This window comes from Taeniopygia guttata, chromosome 4 (genome assembly GCF_048771995.1).
Source record: "Taeniopygia guttata chromosome 4, bTaeGut7.mat, whole genome shotgun sequence".
NCBI lineage: Eukaryota > Metazoa > Chordata > Aves > Passeriformes > Estrildidae > Taeniopygia > Taeniopygia guttata.
In genome coordinates this window covers 32,020,694-32,046,743 of record NC_133028.1, presented here as the reverse complement: position 1 = coordinate 32,046,743, position 26,050 = coordinate 32,020,694, and the positions used below count along the sequence as shown (strand labels likewise).

The window sequence follows — 26,050 nt, the reverse complement described above, 5'->3', positions numbered from 1 at the left end:
ATTTTTTATGTGTATCAGAACTTGTAAAGGTGAAAAGGAGTGGTCCTTGGTAATTAGGGTGAGAAGCATCCTGGAAGACAAAGACGTTTCTCAAAGGAGCTTGATGGTTTTGCAACTGCATAAAAAAAATTTCCTTTACACTGTAGGCAGATGCCAAAAGTACTAGATATGGTGGCATGTTACACCTAGCATTTTTGTAAGGAAGTTAGGAAATGATGTAGCAAAAGGTAGTTGTTTTTTTTTAGCATGTGTTCTGAAAGTATTGCATGTCCAAATGAATTAAATGTCAGGTGTAAATGTGAGAACTTACTCTCAGCAGTCCTGAAGTATTAAACTTTTCCCAGCAGAAACTTGTCTTGGAAATGAGCTTTCTAGGACATTGTTCTGGTGTTGTTCTCAGGTTAATTATCCCAGGTCAAATTTTCTTGTGGAAGCTTAAGTCATTTTCTCAGCTTCTCAAATTCTGACCTCTTTATGTCAGTGGGGAATCTGGTAACAACCATATTTAGGCCACCAGATGCACTGCATTCTGAGCATGTGGGGCTTTTCCTTTTTTTAGGGGAAGCAGGAGGTGAGAGAGAGGAGCTCTAAAACTGGTTTTGTTTGCAGCAGCATATAACTTGCTTTTGGCTTAAGGGAGTATCTTTTCTTTGACTTGGGAAGTTCTGCTTTTACTAAGAGAGAGCTAGAAAATGATAATTTTCTCACCATGGCCTACATTCCATGAGAAACTTCAGTTGTGTTGGAAAATATGTGCTCTGTCTGACCACATAGCCTTTAAAGTAGCAGCAGCCAGAAGGGTTCTGGGATTGCCTAAGAAATGGCAAGACTAAGGAGAACTTCCCAGCACCCAGTGTACACCTCAGGTACTTTGCTGAAGGGCACCAGCTGATAAAGCCATCAGTTCCAGCTGGGAGCTGCCCAGGAGCACCCTCCAGGCCTTTAGTGCTGGGGATGCAGCTCTCTCTTGTTCCTGCTTCCTCACAGAGGAACCATAGTCTTCCCTATCATCTCATGTTGCTCAAGATGAGAACATGTGTGCTGAAGTTCAGGATCAAGTTCCATGGGCAACATCCAATATAATCTGTCTAATCTGAATTATTTTTTTAATGTAGTTTAAGTTTTATGTCACATGGTGGTTCTGGTGCCAGTAGGTATTTTGCATATATATTACCGAGTATATAGCACAGAAAATTAGTGTTTTGGGTTAAGATCAGGAAAGAAGAAAGAATAACTTTAAAGTCTGTAAACTTGGCACAAAGCACTCTTGGGGGCAAAAATGGTAGAAGCAACATTAAGCCCATCAGGGCAATATGTTGTGAGATAATGGCTTTCTACAATGTAAGAAAGCAGATATTTAGGGTTGTATGCATGTAGTGCAGGATGTGGATGTAATTAACCGTCTTTCTATTTTTCTTAAAATACCTTGGAAATTTATGTGCTGAAACGTAAAGTTAAAATACCTGAGGGCATTCAGCTTAAGAAATAGCAGGTATTTAATTTCTGGTACAACCTAAAGTTCTGATACTCTCCTGCCTGCGGGTTGTGATGGACAAAACCTCTTTTGGAGTATGTATATGGACTTTGCTATCTCTGTACCAGAATATATGTGACATTTTTCTGTCTCTGTGATCACCAAAGTCCTTTAGGGAGGGATATGTTATGGTTGCCATTTTACAGCTGAGAGCATGACAAAATACATGACCACATACTATGTATTTCTCCAGGGCTTCTGTTTCATACCAGCTACACAGGGATATGAGGGAAAATACCTGGGGATTCAAGTGAGGGATGCTTGAATCTGGGCTGTTGTACTGGAAGGGTGTCCTTGTCCACAAAGCAATGCACTTGGGGTATTATTGCATCACCTCAGGGGCTCATACATCTTCTTGGCAACTGGATATTTTCATAAGAAGGTACAGGGAGAACTGGAAACTAACATGCTTTACCTGAAATTATGCAAGGATCCTTATTAAATACTTTCTTTTTGCTGTAGGGGAGACTTGCTTCGTGACTGTGGTTATTATGAGCAAAAATAATGGTTGTGAATCACTCACTAAACCCTGCTGAAGAGGATGGTTTTGGGGGGGTGGGGGGATTGTTTCCCATGGGCTCAGGAGGCATTGTGCCCATGTCTTTGTGATTTCTGTACTGTTCAGTGTGAAAGAGAAGTGTTTCTGCTCTAGATGATATAAAGAATTATCAAGAGCCTTTAGAAGAACAATGTCCTTTGGACTTTTTAAAAATGAAAGCATAATAAAAATGTTTCCTTGACTACAGGAAAGATGCAGGGATTCATGTGTACAAGTGGATCATTACATTACCTTCTCAGGTAGCAAGCAGAAGCCCACACAATGTTCTACTTGAGGACTCATTTGAGCTGCCCTTGGATCAAGGTCCTGTCTAGATTAAAGGCTCGAATTGAGTCATGTGAGGTGCTGCAGCTGCATGCATACTCTTTGCTCATGACAAATGTAAAGTTATTTGAAATATTTGGCATCCCAAGTAAAAGCCCTGGGGTTAATAGTGTAGAGAATGCTCAGCTGGTGCCTGGTAGCATATTTATGAATTGACTATTGAGAAAAAAGCAGGAGTGTTGGTTTGTATGCCACTGGGTTGGCTTCATTGTGCTGACCACTCCCAGGTAAAGCCTTACTTAGCAATGAAATGCAGGTTAGCTCGTTTTAAACAGGAACAGGCTGACTTCAACCAGCCAACACAGCTCTAAAGTAGACTTGCCGAATTCTTGAAGATTGCCTGATGCATGATGCTTCTCAGCCCTGATTTAAATAGATGTTTGGCATCACCATTGCTCTACTGCTGTCACCCAGCAGAGATACCATGCATTCAGCAGGGCTGCAGGATGAGCTGGATGGAGTGGCTTGTGACCATGGAGCAGAGTCCCAAGCATCTTGTCTCACTTTGGATCATCAGGGGGACTTGCAGGAGGCAGGAGTGATGGCAGTGATCTTTCCTTTCCTCCACTGAAGTGCCTACCATGCTCTTTTTGCTTCAGACAGACCCTACTGGAGACCCATGATTTCTAGGAAAAAACATACCAAAAGCTTAAGACTGGACTATCTGGCACAATCCTGGCTTAGCTCCTGGGCAGGAATGAGAGAAGTGGGAAGGACTGCTCCCTTGCTTTCCTCCAGGGGGAAGGAAGGTGGACAAAGGAAACCAGTTGCCTGTACTTCTCTTTTCTTGTCAGTTTATTCAAAGGAAAAATAAAGGGGAAGCCTGAAACTTTGCCAGTTACATAGATTCATTGGGCGGGACCAAGCACAGCAATGATATTAACTGTCTGCCTGTACTCAGTGTGTGTAAGATAGAAAAATGATCTATGAATTAATTCTTCCTCCTTCTATGAAAGTTTCCTTAACCAGGCTAGAACAAGGATTATCTTGGAAGTTTGGAAGAAGTTTTTTTTAAGAAGAACTTTACTGCCATAACATCTTCACGCGAGTTTTGGTTCCAGTACAATGTGGAGACCTTGAATGCTTCATGTCTCATGCAAAATTAGATACCTTATGTTTTCACGTTACATTTTCATGTCTGTGCACAAGTTTAATGCAATCTGAATGCATGCAAATGACATTTTTTATGTCCTCACTTCCTTGAACAGGTTTTAATTGTGATCAACTTTGTTGATTTGATTTTTAGTAGAATGCTAATAAACTATTTAAAATGCACAATGGAAAATATTCTTAGTTCATGAAATGGATCAGAAATAATAGTCAGCTGCAAAAGATTTCCGTTAATCTTCTTAAAGGCAGGAGATAAGATTTCAGAATCAGATCAAATATTTGTATTCCACATTAGGAGACCTCCTCAGTTCTGTCAGACAATTAATCCTTTTCAGGGTCGCAGTTGCTCTGGTTTGCTTTTACCTCTTTCATGTTGTGCATGAAGACCTTTTATAGACTCCTAATGCACATTTATTTGGAAGTTTAAAATTGCATTGGAGGCTTGACCTTCCATTACGTTTGTTTGTCTTTGTTTTGTTTCTTTTAGCTGAGAGCAGGGAGAGATGGCACTTCCCACTCCCTTGAGTTTCGTAGGAGTGTCAGGGGCGGTGTGTAGACCTGGTCCCACTGAGCTGTTCAGCTGTCATGAGCATCTCATGATTAAATCTCATGCTGAGGGTGCCGTACACTCCCCCCTCCCAGCATCTCGACTCACTCAGCATGAATTTCCCACTATGTAAGATATGGGAGACGAGGTGACAGCTTGCTTGCAGGCAGAGCACAGGATACTACATGGGAAGAGAGAATGTAAAAAACACCTGCTTTAAGCTGGTACTGAAGATATTTGCATAATTTATTAGTATTTTTAGAAAACAAGGGCAATTAAGGAAATAAATATTTGTCATGGATGCAACATATCGAGTTAATATCAGATGATGTCATTGTTCAGTGATGCTTTGCATATTACTTCTGTATGCAGCAGAGGGCACTAAGCGGAACTTAACTTCTGAAGTACAGGAAAATTCTGCTTTTTTTTTTCTTCATTACCCAGATTTCTGCCTTTAAAGTACTTCTCACCGATCTCAATTACTCACTACTACTTTTTTTTGTGTGTTTTTGTCATATTCATTACCTTTTGTCTTCATAAAATTTAGAGAGTCGGCCCATCCAAAGGCAGTCTGTCAGCAGGTTTACGTTCTGGGGAAAAAAAATAATCAAATATTATGTCAACTCATTTTCTGAGTTGATTTGCAGTCATCACTGTTGTTATGATTCCTCATAAGTTTCCAGGCACCATCATCGTGAAACTGGGGAAGACCAAGACAGATTTCTCATCCTACCGTGGTGATGTAGATGAACTCCCAGAAAATCAGGGCTAAAGTCTGAAGAATTTGCCAACCACCACAAGACTAGAGACAGAAGTATTTTGATTATTTCAACAGCAATGATATTTTGCACAATGACATAACCACTTATCTCAATATTAAAATAATCTAAACTTCTCTGGAAGCTGTATGATATAAAAAGTGTGTGTGATGGTTCATTACAAGTTTCATAGCTCTACACTAGAAAGTAGTGTATATCACTACCATCTTTTGAGTACATTCAATTTGCCTGGTTAAAAAATAAATTAAAATAAGGCAATAGTTTGTTGCCTGTCAGGGGTGGAAACATTCTTCATGGTAAGAGGTGAGGAGGTGAACTGCTTCTTCAGTTAAAATAATTTGAGGGGAAATAAAACTAGAGGGAGATGGATTTAAAATGAATGGAGGTGATTCTTCATGCCAGAGGCAGAACTTGCAGGACTTCAGATGATGCTGTGAGTGCAAAAACTTTACACAGGCTGATGGAAAGACTGGGCAAGCCTTTGGCAGAGAAGCCTCACAGAGGTTACTCAATAGATGAACCAGAGCAGGCACAGGGAATCCTTTGAGCTGAAAATGGAGTGAGACAGAGACTGTTACGAGAAGGTGTAAGTGCCACCTTATTCTTACCTGGCTGTGTACTGCTGGCTTCTTTTGTATACTAAATATTGGACTAGATTGACCTGGGGATTGCTGGGGAGTTTCCTCTATTATAAGGGACTTATAATTAACATCTTAAAAAAAAATCAGGCTGTTGAAAGAGTTCTTGTGCAAATGAATCACAAATGTAAAGCAATTTCAGGTGCATGACAGACTACATTCATTGCTTAGCTGTTAGACTATAAATCATATTTATAAACCCCTGGCTCTGGAAGAGTTCTGCTGTATTTATTTCAGATGACTTTCGAGCCTCATTTAAGAATGTGTTTCTTCAAATGTTTCCAAATGTTACCTTCTTGTACTTTTTTTGTTGTTGAATGACTTCCTAAAGTGGTTTGAACCAAATAATTGTGCTCTTTATGTTTCATCCCTGATCTCACATATTCAGTTGATTCACTAATATATCTCTAGCATGCAGAATGTTTGATTAGTAAGGTGAATAGCTGCTTTCTTTAAGGTCTTATCCTGACGGTCTTGGTGTTTGAGCTGGTTACAAACACCATCTGCTATTCGAATGACCAAAACACAGAATTCTGGACTAAATTAATGTGCATTCATTGCACAAGTCCTTTGGCCGCAGTAGGAAGTCCAGCCTTGTCTTCTAGCGGAAAGGCAGCCAGTCCTGGCAGGGAGTTGGAGCTGCATGTGGCACACGCGCTGTGTGTCTGTCCAGAAGAGCAGTGCCGGAGTCAAGGACAGGGCCCGACACCTTTGTAGGGAACCTTTTGCTCTGTCTTGTGTGCTCTCTCCTGCCCTGGACGGGCTGTTCCTGGCGGGGAGCCCATCTCACACAGCTGCGGCCCTTGCTGGGGCTTGCACAGGAGGACCGGGGACCAGCCTGTTGCTGGGCTGCTGCCCTGCCCCAGCAGTGCCCCTGCAGAGCAGCGTGTGGAGATGCCAGGGGTGCCATAATGCTGTGCATGCTTGGAGCAAGCAGGCGCTAGGGGCGCCTCATTTTTGCCAGCCTCTGGAGGAACATATTTTCCCTTGGCTGGGCTTTTTCATGGCTGGCTGCCCTGCCTGGGCTTGGAGGTGCTCACAAGTACACATTCAAGGTTTGATCTGCATTGCTTTAATCATCCCAAACAAGCCAGTCCTGTCCACATGCAAATACTCAAACTGAAATCCTTTTGCATTTAATGTAACAGTTTTGTATTTTTCTGTTTGGCAACTTCTGTGTCTTATGAGAATCAGAAACAATCCCATTGCTTGGAGTTAGTGCATTTGCTTGTTTGCATATGCAATTTCACATCAGCATCAGTATCTCATGTTCTACTTTCTCCTTCTTTCTAGCCCTGAGCAGAAAGTGCCCGTGGTGGGCCTGCTGGGATGGTCTAGAGACATGAAAGCATGCCCACTGGGAAGGGAGCTGAGATGGGGCAGAACCAGTTTTCAGACATAAGCTGATGGCAACTTGAGCCTGGGGCTGGTGGGGTTTCCTTTGACAGGTGAAAGGTTTTTGTGTGGTGATCAGCTCAGTGAGCTGTTTTCATTCTTCCTGCTTTAAATCACTGCTGTGTTAAAAGTATGTTCCTTATTTTCCTATGCCCTTCTTCCCCATGTCAAAAAGAACAGTTTTATCATGAAGTTGAGCAAAAATTTAAATCCTTTAAATTATTTTTTAAAAGGCATTGTACAGGTATTTTAGCATTCAAAATAAATGAAAGATTGAGATAATTTGTATCTGTGTGTGTCAAAAGCTACCTTGTCCTTCTATCTGTGCTTGTTTGTTTAGGGAAAGCAGATATATAGTCCACAAGCAATAGATGCATGAGGAACATGTTTTTAATCTCTTGTTAAGGTGTAGGGTTGGCACTAGAAGATGTGAGGACTTTTTATAACTCTGCTTCCAGGATGGTGCTGGGTGAGTTCCCTGGAATGCTCTGGAGAGCAAGCAGTGTGCCGGGTATTTCTCTTTAGGACTCTCTGTTGGAATCTGCTGGGAACTGATTTTCTGCTTGTTTTTTTCCCTGGGATTCTGAAGCCTAGTAGGAGCCAAGTGGTCATTTTTGCAGTTGTGGCACTTTGGACTTCTGTGAAAAATAAATTTTAAAATATCATCCTTAAAGATACTGCAAATCACTGAACAGCTTTTAACAAGAGTGTGCCATGTTGTTGTGTGCCTCTGTCTAACTAGCTGTCATACCTCCAAGAGCACTGGGGGGCTATTTCAGCTACTTGCATTCCAAGCTACAGAAATCCTGTAAGTAATATATATCTTTTCTATAATTAATAGACCATACAGTTGTGTGTGATTAATAAACCACAGTGGCGTGACACCCCAAGTACTTGGATTTTTTTTTTCTTTTCATTTTGAAGTGCAGATGTGAAGTTAGTGCAGTGTAGTTAGTGATTTCACATATTTAGGAAAAAGTTTTTTCCTGATCTGGATGGAAGTTTTTATTGTGTTTGCATTAATGTATGAAATTTAGTGTTCTTTTTTGTAGTAGAATCAAGAAAGGTACCATGGGAAAAAAATATTGTCTCCTCTCTGGCCTTTACATTACTGCGCAGTTGTAAGTATGGCATGTGTTTATGCCTATTAATTTTTATTGAAATAGGAGTTTCATGCTCCCCTGGAGTTTTATGGGATTTTTTTTCTTTTAAGAAACACTGCAAGCAAATCCAGTTAGAAAACTAAAAGCAATGTTATGGGACATGAAAAGTATATTTTGACTTTTTTTTTTGGTTCTCGGCATACAGACGTATAAAATGTAGGATTGTATTAGTGTGCTTAGACCATCTCAGAATTCTGCATGCTGGAGGAAGGGAGTCAAATGCCACAGTTGAAGCAGATGGTGTTCTTGAGTCTGTCTGTGCAGCACTTCCTACACCAAGGAGTGGGTGGAACGATGGGAGTAGAATTCTCTGCACTGTCACACAGCTCAGATGCTGCACCAGATACAGCACCAGGCTGTCTTGCACCAGATGCTGGTGGGTCAGAAGGGAACATCCTGCTTAGAGTTCAGCTTTCTTTCACTGTACCTGATTCCTTCTTTTGGGTTTCAGTCTCCAGAATGCTGCTGTGGGATCTGCTGTGCCTGTGGTCCCATTCAAGCCCTCAGGACTGCAGGGATATTGTTGCAGGAGTTGTTTGGAAGTCAGCTGTTTATTTAAAGACACTCCCGTGTCTATCCCCATGGTAATATACCTATGAAGAGGATCTGATCCTTAACCAGCTGATAAATGCAACCATCCTACGTCAATCTTACCAGCACATACTATTCTGTGAGGGTGCCTATAATATATTCTTCATCACATTTACATCCTGGCAATTTGAAGAATCTACTGAAAAATATCTTTTTCTACTTTCAGGACTCTTCCAGTACATAAAATTACACTGACTACTTTGAATCCTTTACTTACTTCAGTTGCACCACAAGAACACAGTGAAACTTTGCTAGTGGGAAAATAATGCAGAAGTTCTTTGTCCATTGCCTGCTCTTTGCAGGCTAGGAGGTGATTATCAGTTGCCTTTACAATTTTAAGGCTGATGGTTAACCATAGCTGAGGGCAGTAGCATTCTTCTAACTGCAGCTAGAAAATACTTTCTGGTGATTACCAGGGAGTTAAGTGGTCACACACTGATCTTTCCTGATTTTCAGCAATTTGTTAGCTAAAATATTTTAACTCTTTTCCAAACACTTTGTTTTTACATAATTGGATTTAATGTCCTTAGAAAGGCTGTATTATTTTTCTATGCCCAGAAGATAATGAGAACAATTAAAGTGAAGATAATGAGATCAGTCCTAAAGAGGGGGTGAGATGATCTAACAGGAATCTGTATTTTCGAGGACGGTTCATTTGACAGGACTCAATGACACACAAATGTTGTCTGTTGCTTCAGGACCATATGACAGTATTTTTGTCATGCATCATGCAAGGTTAGCATGGGGGTTGCATCAACAGGGAGTAGTGAACATAGAGGTAGCAGTTCCCAAGTAGCATAAAGGATATAGCCGGTAATTACAGACTGGGTGGTGTCAAGGGTACAGCCAGTAATTACAGGCTCACTTCCTTGCCCCCGAGGACCTGAGCACTTCTGTCCTATCTCCAAGGCAGTGAGAAGGGCAGCTATAACACTGAGCCTCTTTTAACCCTTTCTTGAGCTGTGGTGTTAGACATCATTCATTTAACTCCCTGGCCCTGGGAAGGGTCAGCATGACCTTTGTGATTGCGGAAGAGCCTGCAATTAGAGGGTGAACACCTGATACCCCCTGTGTTGTGTCTAGGTAGAAATATGTACTGTGTATATAATACACATAATATACAATATTGCTGCTGCTAACATAAGGAAAGTTACTTTTTTGCAAATATGTGAGTAAATAAACAAGTTGAGCCCACATAAGTCATGAGATCAGGAGTGATAACTCACTGGCCATCTGTTTCTCTCTGTGACTCTGTTTTTGTTGCTTGCTCTTTGGATACAAAAATGTATCCAAATTAAGGTGCTTCAGCTTTCCATCTTCACATAGTTCTTTTGGTGCAGACATCCTTGGGAATGTTGAGTGTCTATGTTTTATTTCTGACTGTGAAAATCATGATATCCAGAAAAAAAAACTACTTCAAAAATCCCAAGCAAAACACGAACATTTATATATGAATTATGAACATGATTTATCCAGTTTGTCTGAGTAACTGTTTTGTTGCTGGAGTTACTTAATTTTCATCCAGAATGAGTAACCCCCTTTTCAGTAAATATGAAACCCTACCTTGTGCAGAAATATCTTGAAACTTGCGTAAACATAATTAATATGAGCATTAAGTATCTGATAACTTGCCTCCACTATTTCCGAGGTGTTGCTGCTTTCAGTTCTTCTTGTAACTTCACATTGCTGTATACATCTCTATAAATGACTCTGTGCCTCTGCTTTGAAAAGGGATTAGGCACTTCTTGCCATCAAAGGTGCATAGTATTATATTTTTTCCTCAAGAAGGCAGAGACAATGTTTTCTGAATTTGTTTTTGGTTTTGACCACTGAATTTACTAACAAGAGACTTAAGCATACTTGAGTTGGTATGCTTAAGTCTCTTGTACATTATTATATGAGTTATAACATTTCAGTTTCTTCCCTGATTGTTCTGGGGTGCTGGAATACTGTTATCAGAAGTTGGATATGGTGAAATTTGTGTTTCTATATGCCTTCTCTTGGTCTGAAATCTATTGATTCTGAAATCACCAAGCTTTGCACAGATTTTCAAGGTGTAGCAGTCAGGGAAAATGCAGTTTTCTGAAATGGTAAAGATAGACAGGAATATGTTCGGACATCCTCTGAACCAAGATCTTGCCACTTTTGAAATGGCCTGCTCAACACTACAGTTCACTAAAAGAGGAATCTGCATTATTGTAGTCATATACTCAGAGATCAGTGTTCTTGTTTGGTTTAGGTTTTTTTTTTCTTTAAATAGGAACAAAATAAAATGTGTTAGACATTCCTTTGGTAACACAAACAAGAATACAATTTCATACAATTATGAAAAGATCTTACTTTTATAATGTTTGTGGCATAGGTCTCATAAAAATGGACAAGTCTTACCAGAAAGATGTGATTTTAAAAAACCCCAAATACTGTTTCGTCATCAACATTCTTTTGCAACTAATGCATGGTTGGTTGCTTTAGTTGAGCACATAAGAGAACCAGGAGTTTAATTTCATACTGAAATATTATCTTTTCCTCTTGGATAAACCAAGCAGACTGATGGTAGTTGATACTACATGCAATGTGAGGCAAGGCAAGACTGAACTGTGTCTGTTGAATCATTGCTTCTCATTCCTAGGAAGTTCTATGGATCTGATCTCCTTCAACAATAAATTGCTTTCCTACTAGGGTTTCTTTAGGGATGCCTTTTTAGCTGTATGCTTTGCTGAAGCCTAGGTTCAGGTTACAGCTGCCTGGGGTTTGTTATTACTTGTTTTATAGGGGTAAGGAGTCCAACAGAGAGGCAGAGATCACTGTGTATCTTGAGTTGATTCCTGCCATGAAGAGTGAGGATTGAATGCAAGGAGCATTTTTGGCTGCCAGGGCTACAGCCAGCAGTGCCTGTTCTCCAGACACTTCAAAGGCTTTGTGCTGCTTCACTGGTCTAAAGCAGGGAGTTGGGGCAGAGCCTCTGGTTCAGAAGACCCTCATCTTCTTTCAAACTGTGGAGAGCCAATACTGCCTGTATGACTGAATTACTGAGGCATGTTTCTCTGTGTGCTAGTTTGGCATGTCATAAAAGATGTCTGTTTTCTGTAATCATAGTTTCTGTGCTTGTTTAATCATCAAGGAACAATAATTCTGCTCACCCTTCTTTGCTTTTCATCTTCCTCTGTCTCACCTTGCCAAAAGCATGTGATGTTCCTGAGCTTGCTGTAACCTTTCACTCTTTTTGTAGCTGGAACATTTCTGTCAACAGGCTTTCCCTCCTGTGAAGGTTCCCCAATATTATACTGATGTCAAAAGCAGAGAACTTGCTTCCATTAACCACTTCATCTAGTTGGAGGTTTTAAACTCCTGGTACCTTTCATGACACTGAAGTCCAAAGGCTCCTCAGACTGTGAACATCACTATGACAACCAGTTACTTTTCTCCTCAAGTACACAATTTGTAAATTTGGGCAGAGATGTTTTTGTGTATGTTTGATGGAACAGCTTGTCAGAAGCTAGTATGGATAGGACTCACAAGACCTTATGAGACAAGCAAGCCAAACACAAGATCTTCAAAATGAATGTAAAAATGAATGTAAAACTCATTTTATCATTGAGTTTATGATACCCAAATGAGAAAGGAGAGACATTGAGTGTTCAGAGTGAGACACAGGACAGAAATAAGGCTCCTATCATCTGGTTTTCCTCCAGAAGAATGGAAGTGGACAGGAAAATGTAACCACCTACCAACAGTTTTGAACCACAAAGCTCATTGCTTACAGCTGGGCCTCATGTCAGTGGCAGGGCATTACTGTGTTTGCCTGCTCCTCCACACTGCAAGCAAGTCTCTCAGAGTTTGAGGTGACAGTACTTGACAAAGCTGATATGCTAAACTGATTGCTTTTTTTCCTTTTACCTACCTTGAAAATCCCATCCTGCATAATTACCTAATTTTGTTGAGAAAAGTTGCAGTGGAAAAAAAGGCTTGTTAGTTTATGGGATAAGAGGGGATAAAACAGGTTTCTCAATCCCTGTTCCTTTTGTGCGTGCTAGAAGGCTCTTGGCAGAAAGATGGCTGGATTTCCAGGGCAGCAGGGAACCACACTGGCTTCTATAGCAGTAATTGGGCAGATGCTACAGAAGATGATGCAATAAAACCTATATGTTACTTCTTCATGGCTGGACTTTTAGTAATTGCTATAGGACCATTTATTAGGTAAATAATTAGTTTTTCCAGGATACAATATATCTATATATAGGAGAGATTTATGATAGCTAAAAGGTAACAAATTCATATATTGGCAGCTGCTTATAACACTAATTTGTGTGCTTTATTTAATTCCTGAATTTTATTTCAAAAGCTTCAGACAATGCAGGATTGAGAAAATGGTAGCTGGAAGCAAAGCAACTGAGAAATGTATTTGAAAAGCCTGCATGTGATATCCATTGCTTTTGTAAAGAATATTTCCTTTATGACCTCCTCCTGCTTTGTATTTAACATTTCAAAGAACTTTGGGGGACTCTCTGTAGGCTGTGTCTTCATGAAGCCAGTAGCCAAGGATTTAAAGTATTGTCAGTGCTGGCCCAAAGCTGAAAACTGCAGGCGGTTTTAATCTCAGGGTTGGGGGTGGGTGTTTAAGCCCAACCTTTTGTGTTCAGATTAGGGAGTGCAGGAGGATAGACTTAAGGGGTGTTAGTGAGAATTTTTTCACTGGCAGTTCAGTAATAGCATCAGGCTTTGGAAATACTTTTTTCCAATTCTTTGTTATTTCAGTAATTACTATGCGGTGGGTAGAAATCCACAGGGTTTGTGGTTTTTTTAAGTGCCTCAGCAATGACATGGGGATATGGGCAATAAAAAGAAGTACTTGTTTTTATAACTTTTTACTCCTTGGATGACTGTGGGCACTTAAATACATTTTCAGATAGTCTATCATTGTTTCAGTCCTGATGTCTGTGTTTATTTTGTCTCGGTTCCATCAGCTGGGATAATAGTAAGATCCATCTTTAGAAAGGAAGGAAGACAAAAACAATTTGACACTAGCATCATGCTCTGACAAATCTGAACCCTGCCAGATTGCCTAATTTACTTTACACTGAGAGATGGTAAGGTTAATAAACATCTCCCCCATTAAGAAAAAGATCAAAGACAAGTCGCTGAGCACCATGCACTTGGAGTTTCTTTTACTTTATACAACAATCTATGAAACGTTTGTCCTGAGTATTTGCTGATTCCTGGAATAGCTGGGGGTACAAAGCATTTGAAATTTTTATGTATGGGAACATGGTGACTCCTTGCTAAAGTTTCTGAGATGATCACCATAACTAATAAGATTTACCACAGTTGGATTGTGAAGGTATTGAGTTCAGCTCAATAGTGATCAGTTTTAATGAAGACTAGAGTTTCTAGCTCTTAATTTTGTACATGATTCTTCTAAATAGAATTCTAATGCTAGGAAATTTTACTTTCACATAAATGGTCTCACTTGAGATGTTTGTTTCTTTTGAGAAAGATATTTTTTGGGTTTTTGAAAATTTTAAATGTCAGTGGTTCTCTGTGCCTTACAAAAGTTCATTGTAATACATAAAGCATTTTGAAAGAAATTTTATCCTATGCTAATGCCATTCATGTGCTTTAAAGGATGTAATACGGTTTTGCGGTAGATTGTAATATGGTTTTGTGGTAGAAGTGAGGAGTGCACTTTTCAGAATTACAAAGGAAATTTCTGATTAAATTTTCTAATTTGATATTAATTTATGTCTCCTAATTTCACAGTTTATTTTGATAATCACAATGATACTCCTTTGTCATAAGGGAATTTTTTTCTTCATAACATCTACACGTTTCACTTGTTCTTATCCTTGATCTGGTCAGAAAGTTATAGGTTGAAAAATTCATACCAGAAGTGTTCTTGTATCTGGTGTGACACTTCAGTGTTGTGCTAGAAACATTTTGCTAAGGTGAGGCTTTGGATGCTGCTCCCTTCTGCTCAGCTCCACAGAGGAGTCAAAGATCTTGCCCTGCAGAAATCTGGTAGGTAACAGTGCTCTCCTGGATTTAAGCCTCTCTTTGTGTTTAAAACCATATTAATTAATGACAAAGCAACTGACAGCCTCACAATAATATAGAAGGATATATAGAAAAATAAAGTAGCAGAGCTGCCTGTGGTTGATACTTTTGTTTTAGCAGATTGCTACTGATGTGTAGGGTGACACTTAGTAAGACAAAAATTATTTTGTTGCACTAGAGCGTTGAGGAAGAATTTAACTTTCTTACAAGGTGGTGGGAGAAGTTTGAGACCTAGTGCTATAAAATGTCTTTTTCTTGTTCCTCTACTAGAATACAAAAATCTCTGCATTCAGGAGAAGTGCTAAGAACAGCTTCTACAGAGAGGCAAGTGCAAGTAGTACCTGCATAAACCTTCATCTGAACAGGGCAATGGGAAATTGTCTCTGGTTACACACAGGTGGGTAATATCAGAACTTCAAAAGCCAAGTGGAGGATGGCAACAAGCTGTAGTAACCAGGTGTAGTCAGGGTAGATGTCCCAGGAGTGGAATTATCCTTCTGATGGGTGCTACTGCAGAATCAGAAGAGAAGGGACAAACTCCAAATGACCAAAGAGTATTACCTTCACAGGCACAAACTGATTCTGCAGTGCTGCAGTCTGGTCCAGAGAACAAGCAGACTGATGATTTTGCATTGATTTTCCAGAAGCCTTTGAATCAGGCATCTATAGAGTCATGTAATTTTTGCCTGTTCTTATGATTCCTCTCTAGACTTTTTTCATACCTAAATGTATGTGCCAATGAGACAGCCTCTGAATCTGAGAATATAGTAAAATATCTAAGAAGTGATTGAATTATTTTTCTGTGAGGTGAGAAATTGGAGCTTTTTCATTTATAAGTTTATCCTTGCTTACATTTTTTCAAACTTATGGGTAAAAACCATACATTTTCAGTACTAAACCACTATTTTGAAAGCCTATTTAATTTAGGCAGAGTTTCATGCACATATGGAAGTAACTGAATGACAAGAGGTTGTTTACAAAGGGTGGAGTAGCCTCTTTTCAGGAGGCTACTCCCAGTTTTTCTAAGGTTTTAAAGATCTCTTCCTCTTGTACATGCTATATATATGCATCTATAAAATACACTCACTATATTGTACAGCTGTATAAGCAAGAATTTTGAGAGGGCCCTTAGTACTGGGTTATTCAGCAAATGTACTGCAGTGTTACAGCAGCTGCTGGGATTTAGTTCCTTTGGTATGCTGTTTTTAGGACTGCCCATCAAATACATTCATTGTCCTCTTTGCAGGGCAATGCAAGCCATGCAAGATGCAAAACACTGCAACACTGCCCACTTCTTACTGCCAAGGGCCTTCTTTTCTTAGTGGATTTTTCTTTAAAAGATACCTGCAGAATCTCCTTGTTTGTGTTGATGTAGCACCCAGAAGTTTCACAAGAGCCCAAGGCCTGCACATGCATGGTGCCATCTTTGCAACATAGGCTCTGTGGAGGAATGGGAATAGAGAGACATAGAGATGTGGGAATTAATCTCTAGGAAGATAATTTGTGATGGCTTTTACTGCTGGTGGGATCTACACTGGCTGTTGACTTCTTGCTCTCCATTGTTTCAACTCCCAAAGCAGAAGGTTAGGCTGTTATTCTAACTTACAGTACAGCTGGTCCCCATATATCAGTATGTTACTTAAATACCAGGGTACTAATGATATGTGACACCAGTGGAAAACAAGAAAGTTGAGGCCAGCATTTTTGGCATATCTTTTACTACTATGTCCTTTGGAAGAACAGCCGGTGAATGAATTGACTTGTGATTTGAATTGCTGTAAGTCCACATCTCCAAGTTTTAGAATTCTGTTATATGTGAGAGGAAATTTGTGCAGGATTCATGACTTGTCTCCCTCTCTCGTTGATTTTGTACACTGAGGAGTTACAAGCCCAGCTTCCAACCATTTTATCTAACTTGCTTTGTTTGAGTCAGTGATAATAGAAGAGGAAAAGCGTCCATCAAAACAAAAGCTGCATCCTACAAGTGTTCCTGCTTGTACACTAGCTTTTAGGTAGATTTGGGTATCCAGATCCTCTTCTGTGCAGAGGAAGCACAAATGCAATCAGGTCTGGCACGAAAAAAAAGAACAAAAACAGGGGAGCCTTTCTTCTCATTTCCCAGACAAGTTTTTCTGAAATTTGTGCACATTAAAATAAATACCACAGCACATAAGGCAGCACACAGAAAAATGAATCGGTGAACTACAGCACGTGTGCAGCAGCAGCGCTGCATTCCTGTCATCACACATTCCCAAAGCATAACACTGAGAGAAATATGATCTGAAACTAGTTTAAGAGGTGCTGTAAGTAAGCCAGGATTACTACCATGGTATAACCCAACCTGATAGCAAGACTGAAGACTTGCTTGTAATAGGCTTTGAAACATTTTTCTTTTTTTCTATTTGGAATTTTTTTCACTTATACCTTTGCCCTTGGGATTTTTTTCTTTCCCTTTTTGGTGGAGTTTCTCAAATGTTCTCTTCAAGAAGAGAGTTGTCTGGGCAAGCCCAACTTTTCCCTTGCCAATAAATCCATCAAGAAAGGCTGCCTCTTTTTGTGACCTGGATCACAAATATGGGTTACAATTACTTAGCTTGTCTTGCATATTTGAGTAACAAGTACTAGTGAGAGGTAACAAATTAATAGTGTTAGTGTCAGAAGTCTAAGGACTGATGTGAAAGGCTTTGAGTGAGTTTTCTGGTTTATTCTTGCTAGTATATCTACTTACAAAATTCTGGAAGAGAAAAGTAGTGCTTCCTACAGACAAAGACAATTACAGTGTATTGCCAGATCTCCTTAACCCATAAAGTATTGCTTAAAAACTTGTCTATTAGAGTCTGAGTTCTTAACCTTTGTTAATAGAGAGGTAAAAGAATCCACACATGAAAATGGTGAGTTTCTGACATGGAAAACTTTCTTCTTCATGGATTTATAATGTTAGAGATTCTGGCAATGTATTTTCTCAGGAACTCTATTGTGCAGAGCTGTAAATCTAACAAACCTATAGATTACCAAGGCCTGTGATGTCATACATAAGCTTGGGGTTTTTCACAAGTTCATAATTACATTTTCCCCACCTCTTCTCACACTCCATTTTTCATCCTTCTCATCTCCTTTACAACTGCTTGTACTACAGGCTTTTTTCCCCACTTTATTTTTTGTTTATTCCTTTCCGCTCTCTCTCTCCTGCTTTCAAAAACCCTGCAGTTCCTTCCCAGAATCTCACAGCATCCTATCTCCCCCTCTTAAAATGTTACAGAATGTGATGGTTTTGTTTTCATAGGCCACAGAAGGACCCTCTGCTCTGTTTTACCTGGTTGCCTGTGACTGTGGCCTTCTTTAGTGCAAAGTGTCCCGTGTGTCCCAGTATTACCAATGTTATTTGTAGTGCTTGTTGCTGAAGCTGGACATGGGAAAAGGACCCGTGTCATAGACCTGCAGTGTGATGCCACAAAACTCTGTGTGGCACTTGGCATCTTGTGAGTGTTAGCTCCCCCAGTGGTGTTGGGTGCTTGTCAGGCACCAGCTCAGCTGACAGTAGTAAAGTGAAGCCCTTCTAATTTCCTCCGTGAGGCAGACAGATCAGGCTGTGTGCAATAGGCAAGGTAGTGACAGACTAAGGGAGAACCCAGGCTTTGACTGCATAGTTTGAGAGAAAATTATTTTAGAGGTGTAGCTTGTCTTAGTGAAGAGGGAGATTGATTTCTTCCTTGCATGTCCTATTATTTTGCCTTTTTTTATTTTAGTATTTGTCTTGTGTGCTTATTTAATTTGACAAACCTCATGCAGTTAGTCCCCAAGTCAAGGAAGTAGCTAAGGCAGTAACACCAGCCCACCCTCTTACTGAAGCTTGCTGCTGTCCCTATGGAAACTTGTTTGTCATAGGGAGGACAAAAAAAAGGTAGTCCCAGCTGAAACTTGAAATACAACATTACATGTGAGCAATTGCCATATACATGCAGAGAAATATATATACAGCTCACCGTATTGTACTCTGCTACATAATTATTTTTCAGATAAGGAAAAATAAACCTTGAAATAGGAGCTGAGGTCCCAAAGTTTTAACAGTGCATTTGCCACTGATTTCCTACAGTTTTCTTGGGCAAGTTATGTCCTTTTCTTTTATACATTTTCCATCTACAAAATGGAAACAGGCCTGCTCAACAACTAGTAAGTGTTTATGAAGATCACATGCAATAGATATTCTTAGTAATATTTGTTTTTCTAAAAGATAAAACAGATTTTCAGAAGCAAAGATTTTGAATTTTTTCTCCAAAAGACTTCAGGCTCCTTATAAACTTGGACTGAAGGAGGGTTGTGTTTGAACATATAAGAATCCTTTGTAATGTCTGACATGGAACTAAGCTTCTTTTTTGAGATTCATAATGTTAAATCTATATTTTTGAAATGTACTATTATATTGCCAATTCCTGATAAGGTTATGAATGAGGCAGGATGCCTAATTTTTGTTTAGTTCAGACCTTTTCCCCATGATCTCTATGGTCTCTTTATCCAAGCATCACCTTTCCCTCTAATAATGCAAGATAGAGATGGTTCCTGTTGGACTTTAAATACCAAATTATAAAAATGAATGCTTTATCTGATTCTCAATAAAAAGCTTCTGAGTTTAACCTTTCCCTTATTAAACAAAAAATCTCCCCCAAAACAAACAAACAAACAAAAAATCAAAACCCAAACCAAAACCCCCTCCAAACAATTAGGGATGAATAAAAAACCGCAAAACTACCAAGCTTTGCCACCATCTCAATTTTTCTCATCACTACCAAGTGTTCAGATTCCTATTACTATAATTCATGCCTGAAAGAAGAATTTTTCCTTACTTCTAGCAAGGTAATAATCTATTAGATGATTTCCATAGCTGAGAATATTTTCCTTACTCTGCTCTGACATAGCTATATGAATCCAGAAATTTATTTTCCTTTATTTAAAAAAAAAAAAACAAACAAACAAAAAAAAACAAACCTGGAATGTCTCGGAATAAAATGTTGTGGATTTGTTTGCTCTTTTTGGTTTTTTCTTTTTTTTTTAAGCTCTCAAATTTTATCTTTCAGATCACATGAAGAAAATAGTTTTATTTCAGTTTGGCCACTGAAGCAAAAAAATCAATTACACTCAAAGTTCTAGCTCTTATTCCAAACAAAACATCCAAAACTTAAACTTGGTCTTTAATTATATATTTGATTCATCCCAGTAACAACACTTGACTTCAAACAATTCAAGAGCAGGAGGAAACTTGCTCTGAATTCCTCTCTTCAAAGAGGAGTACTATTTCAGATACCATGTCAGTAGACTTTAAGCTGAAACCAAACAAGATAACTGTGAGAAGATTTAATAAAAGGAACTATAGCTGATCACAGGAACAATGTCTTAATACTGAGACATTTTAAATTTGCTTTTAAACAGATTTCCCCACATGTGGGAAGGGAAAATTGGCCTTGCTAGATGGTCAAACCATTATAGTTGCTTATTTCTCATTCCCTCCTCCTTTCATAGTTGTAGGAGCAAATTATTACTCATTTAAAATTACCACACAATGAAAATGGGTCATTATCTGTACTCAAAACTATGAACCACTCTAATTCCTACAACTGATAAGTAGACGATACCATGTGTTAATTATATGTAATGTATTACTCTCATGACAATTCATGGAAGTGTACAAATTAAGTCAGTTAAAGCCACTTGAAAGACTTCTGTGCACTGTCACCAGTTCATTAGTGCACAGCAAATTGCTTGAAAAGAATTGGGATGTGTGCAGATGCAGAGCCATCGGATCTTTTTTTATTTGATACTTGTTAGATTATTTTAGTTGGGAATAATTATACAGAAAGCCGGTGTAAAGATCACTGTGGTCTTGTTTGTTGTTGTGAGTGTGTGTTTGTCCTGCTTTGTTCTGTCTTTCTATTTCGACCTCATTTTTCCTCCTCATTGCTGATTCCTATTTGTCTCCTGTCTCATGTCATCTCTTAATGGAACAGATTGATATCTAGAGCTGTGTCTAGACTAGCAGAAAAGTTGAGTTTAGCTCAGCAATAAGTTGAAGTTGCTGGCCAGCTATATTCAACCACTTCTTGACTACTGGAAAGGCAAAGCCATCATTCATTCAATGTTCAGATAGTGCAATGTGAATTTATACTCCTAGATGGAATTTAATTTGCTTCTATATCTGGTAAAATAGGTAAATTTTTTAGATTTGACTTAGCTAGGTAGTGCAAACCAACCTACCCCAACCTCAGCCTTCAAGGAGAAAAATTGAATGATTCTAAAAGTTCCTATGGTTTTTCTGGTCTGAGGGTGAAAACGTGCTCTATTATAATCTTTGCGTAGGCTGATGAGTAAATTGCTAGATGAGTAAGTTTCATTATGGAAAATCTTATGTTTTTATTAGAGGAGCTCTAGGCCATCTTTTTTCTCATCTTAATTTTTTCCTGTTGCTACCAGTATACAAAGCATCAGTGGAAACATGTCTTTCCTGATAGCTTTTCACAGTTGGAAAAAGATGAGGCTGAATGAGAAAGAATCCCGTAGCATTTAGCTTTCAACTTTCTTGCTGAGTTTCATTAACTTATATATTCTCCTATGAAATGGACTGCTGTATACGAACACTTGAGTAATTCTGGGGCGTGTGTGCTACCCGCAGTAGCGTGGCCAGATGGGCTGAGGTGGCTGCTGAAGTGACTAACCCATAGCCAAGCAGCAAGGCAGCTAAGGGATAATATCTCATGGTCCACTGGCTTTGGTGTTAAGTTTGATCACTGATGGTCATCCTTTTTCTGTTTCACCACTATGGAAAATTGCCAGTTAGAAAATTACAGTCGTGTGTTTTTCCATGCTCTTAGAAACGTGACACAAACCACTGTAAGAAGGATTAATTATAAAAATGTAAATATATAAGTAATTTAACAAAGCTGCAAAAGCAACATTTTCACATCCCTGCATTGCAGTTGTCCCCGTTGATAACGGTGGCAGCACCTGACACCAAGCGTGCTCAGAGCTGTCTTGCAGAAGAGGAACCGAGTCCCTTTGCACGGTTCTGGTTAACTGGAGTTCATAAAAATGCCCGGGTGGCCAGGCTCCACTCCAGAGGGTGCCCTGGGAGCAGATGTGTGAACGAACCACTGTGAGAGGGTGGGAACCCCCTTCCCGCCAGTGAGGGGGGCAGCCCGGGGGTCCTGGATACCCCTCGTGGAGTGTGGTGGGTTTTCAGTGTGGCGGTCTGGCTGACTGGGCCCTCCTGCGAGAGCCGGTTCTTCAGGCGCCGATGGGGGAAGGCGGCGGAGGATGCGCGGGTGAGCCCCGCAGGCTCTGCGCAGGGGTGCCCCGGGGATGCACATCTGTCCCGCCGCCCTTCCCTCGCTTGTGTCCATTCGCCCGCGCCTGGCCCGGGGCGGCAGCGGCGCCCGAAGGGGCCGATGGCCAGGCCCTGCCCGCTTCTATCCGTGTTCGCAGCGCGGCGGTGAGGGGTACCCAGCGCTGCGCACCGGCCCCGGCGCTCCGTCGTCCCTGCCGCCGCCAGGCAGGAAGGAAGGAAGGACGGGCGGAAAGGAGGCGGAGCGGGAGCGGGCCGCGTCCCTGCCGTGCACGGGGATTTTGTACGCGCGCGGGGGAGCGCGGGGCCCGGCGGGAGCAGCAGGGGCCCGGCGGGAGTGGCATGAGCCCGGGCGGCGGCGCGGCGCCCGGCGCTCCGGCAGCGGCGGCTCCGTGCGCGGCGGGGCGGAGGGCAGGCGGCGGGCGGGCCGGGCAGGCGGGCGGAGCGGCCGGCGCTCTCCCCGGTGGCCTCCCTCCCCGCGCCGGCCCTCCATAGCGCGGAGCCGGCGGGATCCAGCCCCGGGGACAGGCGGGTGGGAGCCGGCGCCGACCATGGCGAGGCGCGGCGGTGCCGGGGGCCGCGGGCCGCCGCCGGCCGCCCGGGCGCCGCGGGCCTGAGGTGGAAGGAGGCGGCGGTGGCGGCGGGTGGGGGAGTCGCGACTGCATCCGCTCGTCCCGCGGCCCGGAGAGGCGTCTGTGGGCCCGCCCTCTTCCTCCTCTCCCTCCTCCTCCTCTCTCTCCTCCTCCTCCCTCTCCCTCCTCCTCCTCCCGCCGCTCCTCCCGCCGCGCCGGGAGCTGCCGCCTCCTCCCCAGCGCCGGGCGCGCCGCGGTCGGGGTCGCAGCCGGCGGCCGCGGGATTTTCCTCGTTTGCTTGGGCCTTTTGTGTCGGGGCTCACAGTTGGCTAAGCACGGCCGGGCTGAATTGGGCCATTGTTCGGGACCCCCGAGCTCCCACGCTGCACATCTCTCGTCCCCAGCCCCCCTCCAGCTCCCCCTCCCCCCCATTCCTTTTTTTGCCTGAGAAGCCACATAACGTGCCTTTCCTCCACGCAAATCTGGGAGCTGTAAGCCGGACCGATTGCAAATGAAGTGTAATGCATTGTGGGACGTGTGTAAAATTGGATCATTCGAGGGAGAAAAAAAAAAAAAAGGAAGGGACCTGCGGCTGGCGCCCTAGAAGAGGGAGCGGCGAGATGCGCGCAGGTTGCGCCCCGGCGGTGCCCGCGCTAGGCTGATGCCCGGCAGCGCGCACCCCTGACCCCTGCTGCGGCGGGAGGAGTAGGCTCGGGCATCCTCAGCATGAAGAAGACGCGGAGTACGACCTTGCGGCGGGCCTGGCCTAGCTCCGACTTCTCCGACCGGGCCTCAGATCGCATGAGGTCCCGCAGCGAGAAGGACTACCGACTGCACAAGCACTTCCCCCCAGCTTTTATTTCCCAGGCATCACGGGGCTACATGACATCAGGTTTGTAACATAATTTGTGCATGCGAGAGAGCTTTATTGCGAGGCTGCTTCGCGATGTGTATCTGCCCGGGAAGGCTGTGTTGGTGGGTACGGAGGGGAGCCTGCGATCGGGAGGCTGAGTTGTTAGGAATAATGCAAAAAAAAAAAAAAATAGCATACATCCACCATTTTGTACGTCTGCAAGATTCACAGCGGTGTACTCGCAATATGGTGTTTAAAATCTATTAGTCTAGTGAAATAAAATGTATGAGAGAAACGGTTGCATCTATGTTGTGGAAGAGCAGACAAAAATGGATGTGCGGAGCATGGAGCCCTTTGCGCCTTTTGTGCGTAAAAGCATGTGCTGGATATTTACTGCTCTCCCACACATTCCTCTTTAAATGCAGTTAACTCTAGTTAACTCATCAGGTTTTCGTGGTTTTTCCATTTTGGAAAGGAAAAGGGTTACTTGTGGTTGCAAATGCAGTTGTCTTGTTACAGACTCTCAGGCTTTCAGCTGCATGTTTCTGCAATGGCAAGGCATGTGTTGGTGAAAATGACTGTAAACACATTTGCATTTGCTTTTTGAGGTGTAGAAAGAGACCGGACCTGTGTATGTGGTGGAACACACACGTGCATGTATATTAATTTGTCAGTGGCTTTCAAGGAAGGCCGTAGGGAAATAATGGACACTGCACCAACATGTTTGTGCATGGGAAAGAGAAAGCACAAACAAAACAAACAGCACAGGGAAAGGCAGGCATCAGGGAGAGGCTTGGCCTCCGATGGAGTGCTGGTGAGATTTTGGAAAGCCTCAGTACTGTTAGTAGAATCTGCTCCATCCAGAAATACATCTTAATGGCCTTGGAATTAAGGCATTTCATAAATACTCAAAAGAAGACTTGGGAAAATGTTGGTGGGGAGGGGGCCGGGGACAGAAAATCCTGGAAACCTCCTTTGTTGTTCTGCTGCCTGTTTATTGTGGTGATAGGACATAATGTTTCATTATTATGATGGCAAATTCCAATTTATCACAAAGGCACGTTTTCCCTCTGAGGCACAATTTAGGTTGAGTTGGCAGATTCCTTTAAAGGAGAAAACTAAGGTATTTATAAAGCATTACTGAAAACGTCTCCAGCCCTGTACTGCTGTCCCCTCCCACCCCATTTCTGCTGCAAAGGTTGAGCCAAAGATTGTGGTTTTCAGTTATATGTTCACTTTCCTGTCTCTGGCTCTAATAGACATATCTCTTCAGTCAGGATTAGTTTTTCATGTTTAAAAAGTGCCTCGTGACTGTTCTTTTCTTTAATGCCCAAGTACAAGAGAAATAATATGAATTTTCAATTTTATTGAAAAATCTGCCTGTGTAAGAGTATTGTGCCATTTTGGCAGTCAGTGCTCTGGTTCCTGGGAAGTCACATAGTGAGTGGAAACAACAAGGATAAATTATGCTTGAACAGCTGAAGAAGAGGAGGATGGTTGTGTTGGTGGAGTGGTTGACTTGTTCCGTTGGTGCTGCAGGACCTGAAAGTGTCTGGAAAGCTGAATCTGGCAATAGTGCAAAGATTTTTCTTATTCTGGGTGACTGTCCTGGTATTCCCATTGTAAGATACTCTGTGTCAGATCTGTTGAAGTCAGTACTTTTTAGGCCTTCCTTTCAGTGTGAAAGCCCATATTTAAAAGAGAAGGAGCTTACGTGAGCATTTTGTGCCAAGTGGTGTGGTTCTTGCTTGTTTTTAATTCTTCAGCAAAGTGTTCTGGCTCTGTGAAAGCTTTATGTTGGCAAGATTGGTACAAGCCAACCAGACAGTTGAACACCAGCAATCTGCAGAATCAGATATGTCATCCTGCATCTGTTGGCAGATACTTGTGTCCTTGAGAGGTAGGTGGGGGGCACAGAATTTCAATCTGCTATAGATTTTTAAAAGTAATCTCCAGACCAAGAATACTTGTTTATGAATATAGAGCGTACTGATTTCAATTGCAACAACTGAAGGTGAAGAACAAATGTCAAGTTTTACTAATTTGCTGAAGTTTTTGGAGGGAGAACACAATGAAAATTAAGATCAGCAAATATTTGTTGGTTTTGTTGGGTTTTTGGTTGTTGTTGTTAGGTGTTTATCTGGAAATGTAATTGTTCTCTCATAATAGATAGTTGCCACATTCATTTATTTCTAAAGGATCCTTGTCCACTGCCTTTCCAAATATTAATTTTGGGCTGAATAGCTACTATGTCTAAACACTTCTCACTATTTGAAGGAAACTCTCTTCCTTGCAGGAAATTTGTAGGAAGTCCACTGGTGTAAAAATTGTGGGGATGAGGAATACAAATACTTTCTTTGTCACCCAGAGTGTTGTAGGGGAGAAAGGGTCCCGAAACACATAGGCTTTTCAGAGGGCTGCATTCTGTTTATCCAACCATTTAACCTCATCACCATTAACATTGTTGTGGTTATCTTTTAATTAAATGCCTCATTTCTTGGAATGGGGGTGGAGGCTGGGAAAGAAACCTTGGGGTTTTGCCTCAATTACTGTGCTTGGGGAAATACGGAAATGCGTGCAATCAAACAACCTTCAGTATGATGC

At 41.6% G+C, this 26,050-nt stretch overlaps 1 protein-coding gene across 8 annotated transcripts in view; it reads left to right on the top strand.

Moving 5' to 3' along the window:
* Positions 1 to 26,050, top strand: part of STOX2 (storkhead box 2) — a 98,823-nt gene that overhangs the window by 4,533 nt on the left and 68,240 nt on the right. The window contains exon 1 of one of the 8 annotated variants that reach the window (XM_030271274.4): positions 22,625 to 23,485. The exons of 5 other annotated variants lie outside the window; for them this stretch is intronic. In XM_030271274.4, the coding sequence (XP_030127134.1) occupies positions 23,320 to 23,485 (166 nt within the window). In that variant the 5' untranslated portion in view covers positions 22,625 to 23,319. Of the gene's footprint in view, positions 1 to 22,624; positions 23,486 to 26,050 lie in introns of those variants that run through there. 2 more of the 8 variants (XM_030271273.4, XM_030271278.4) reach the window with 2 other exon arrangements.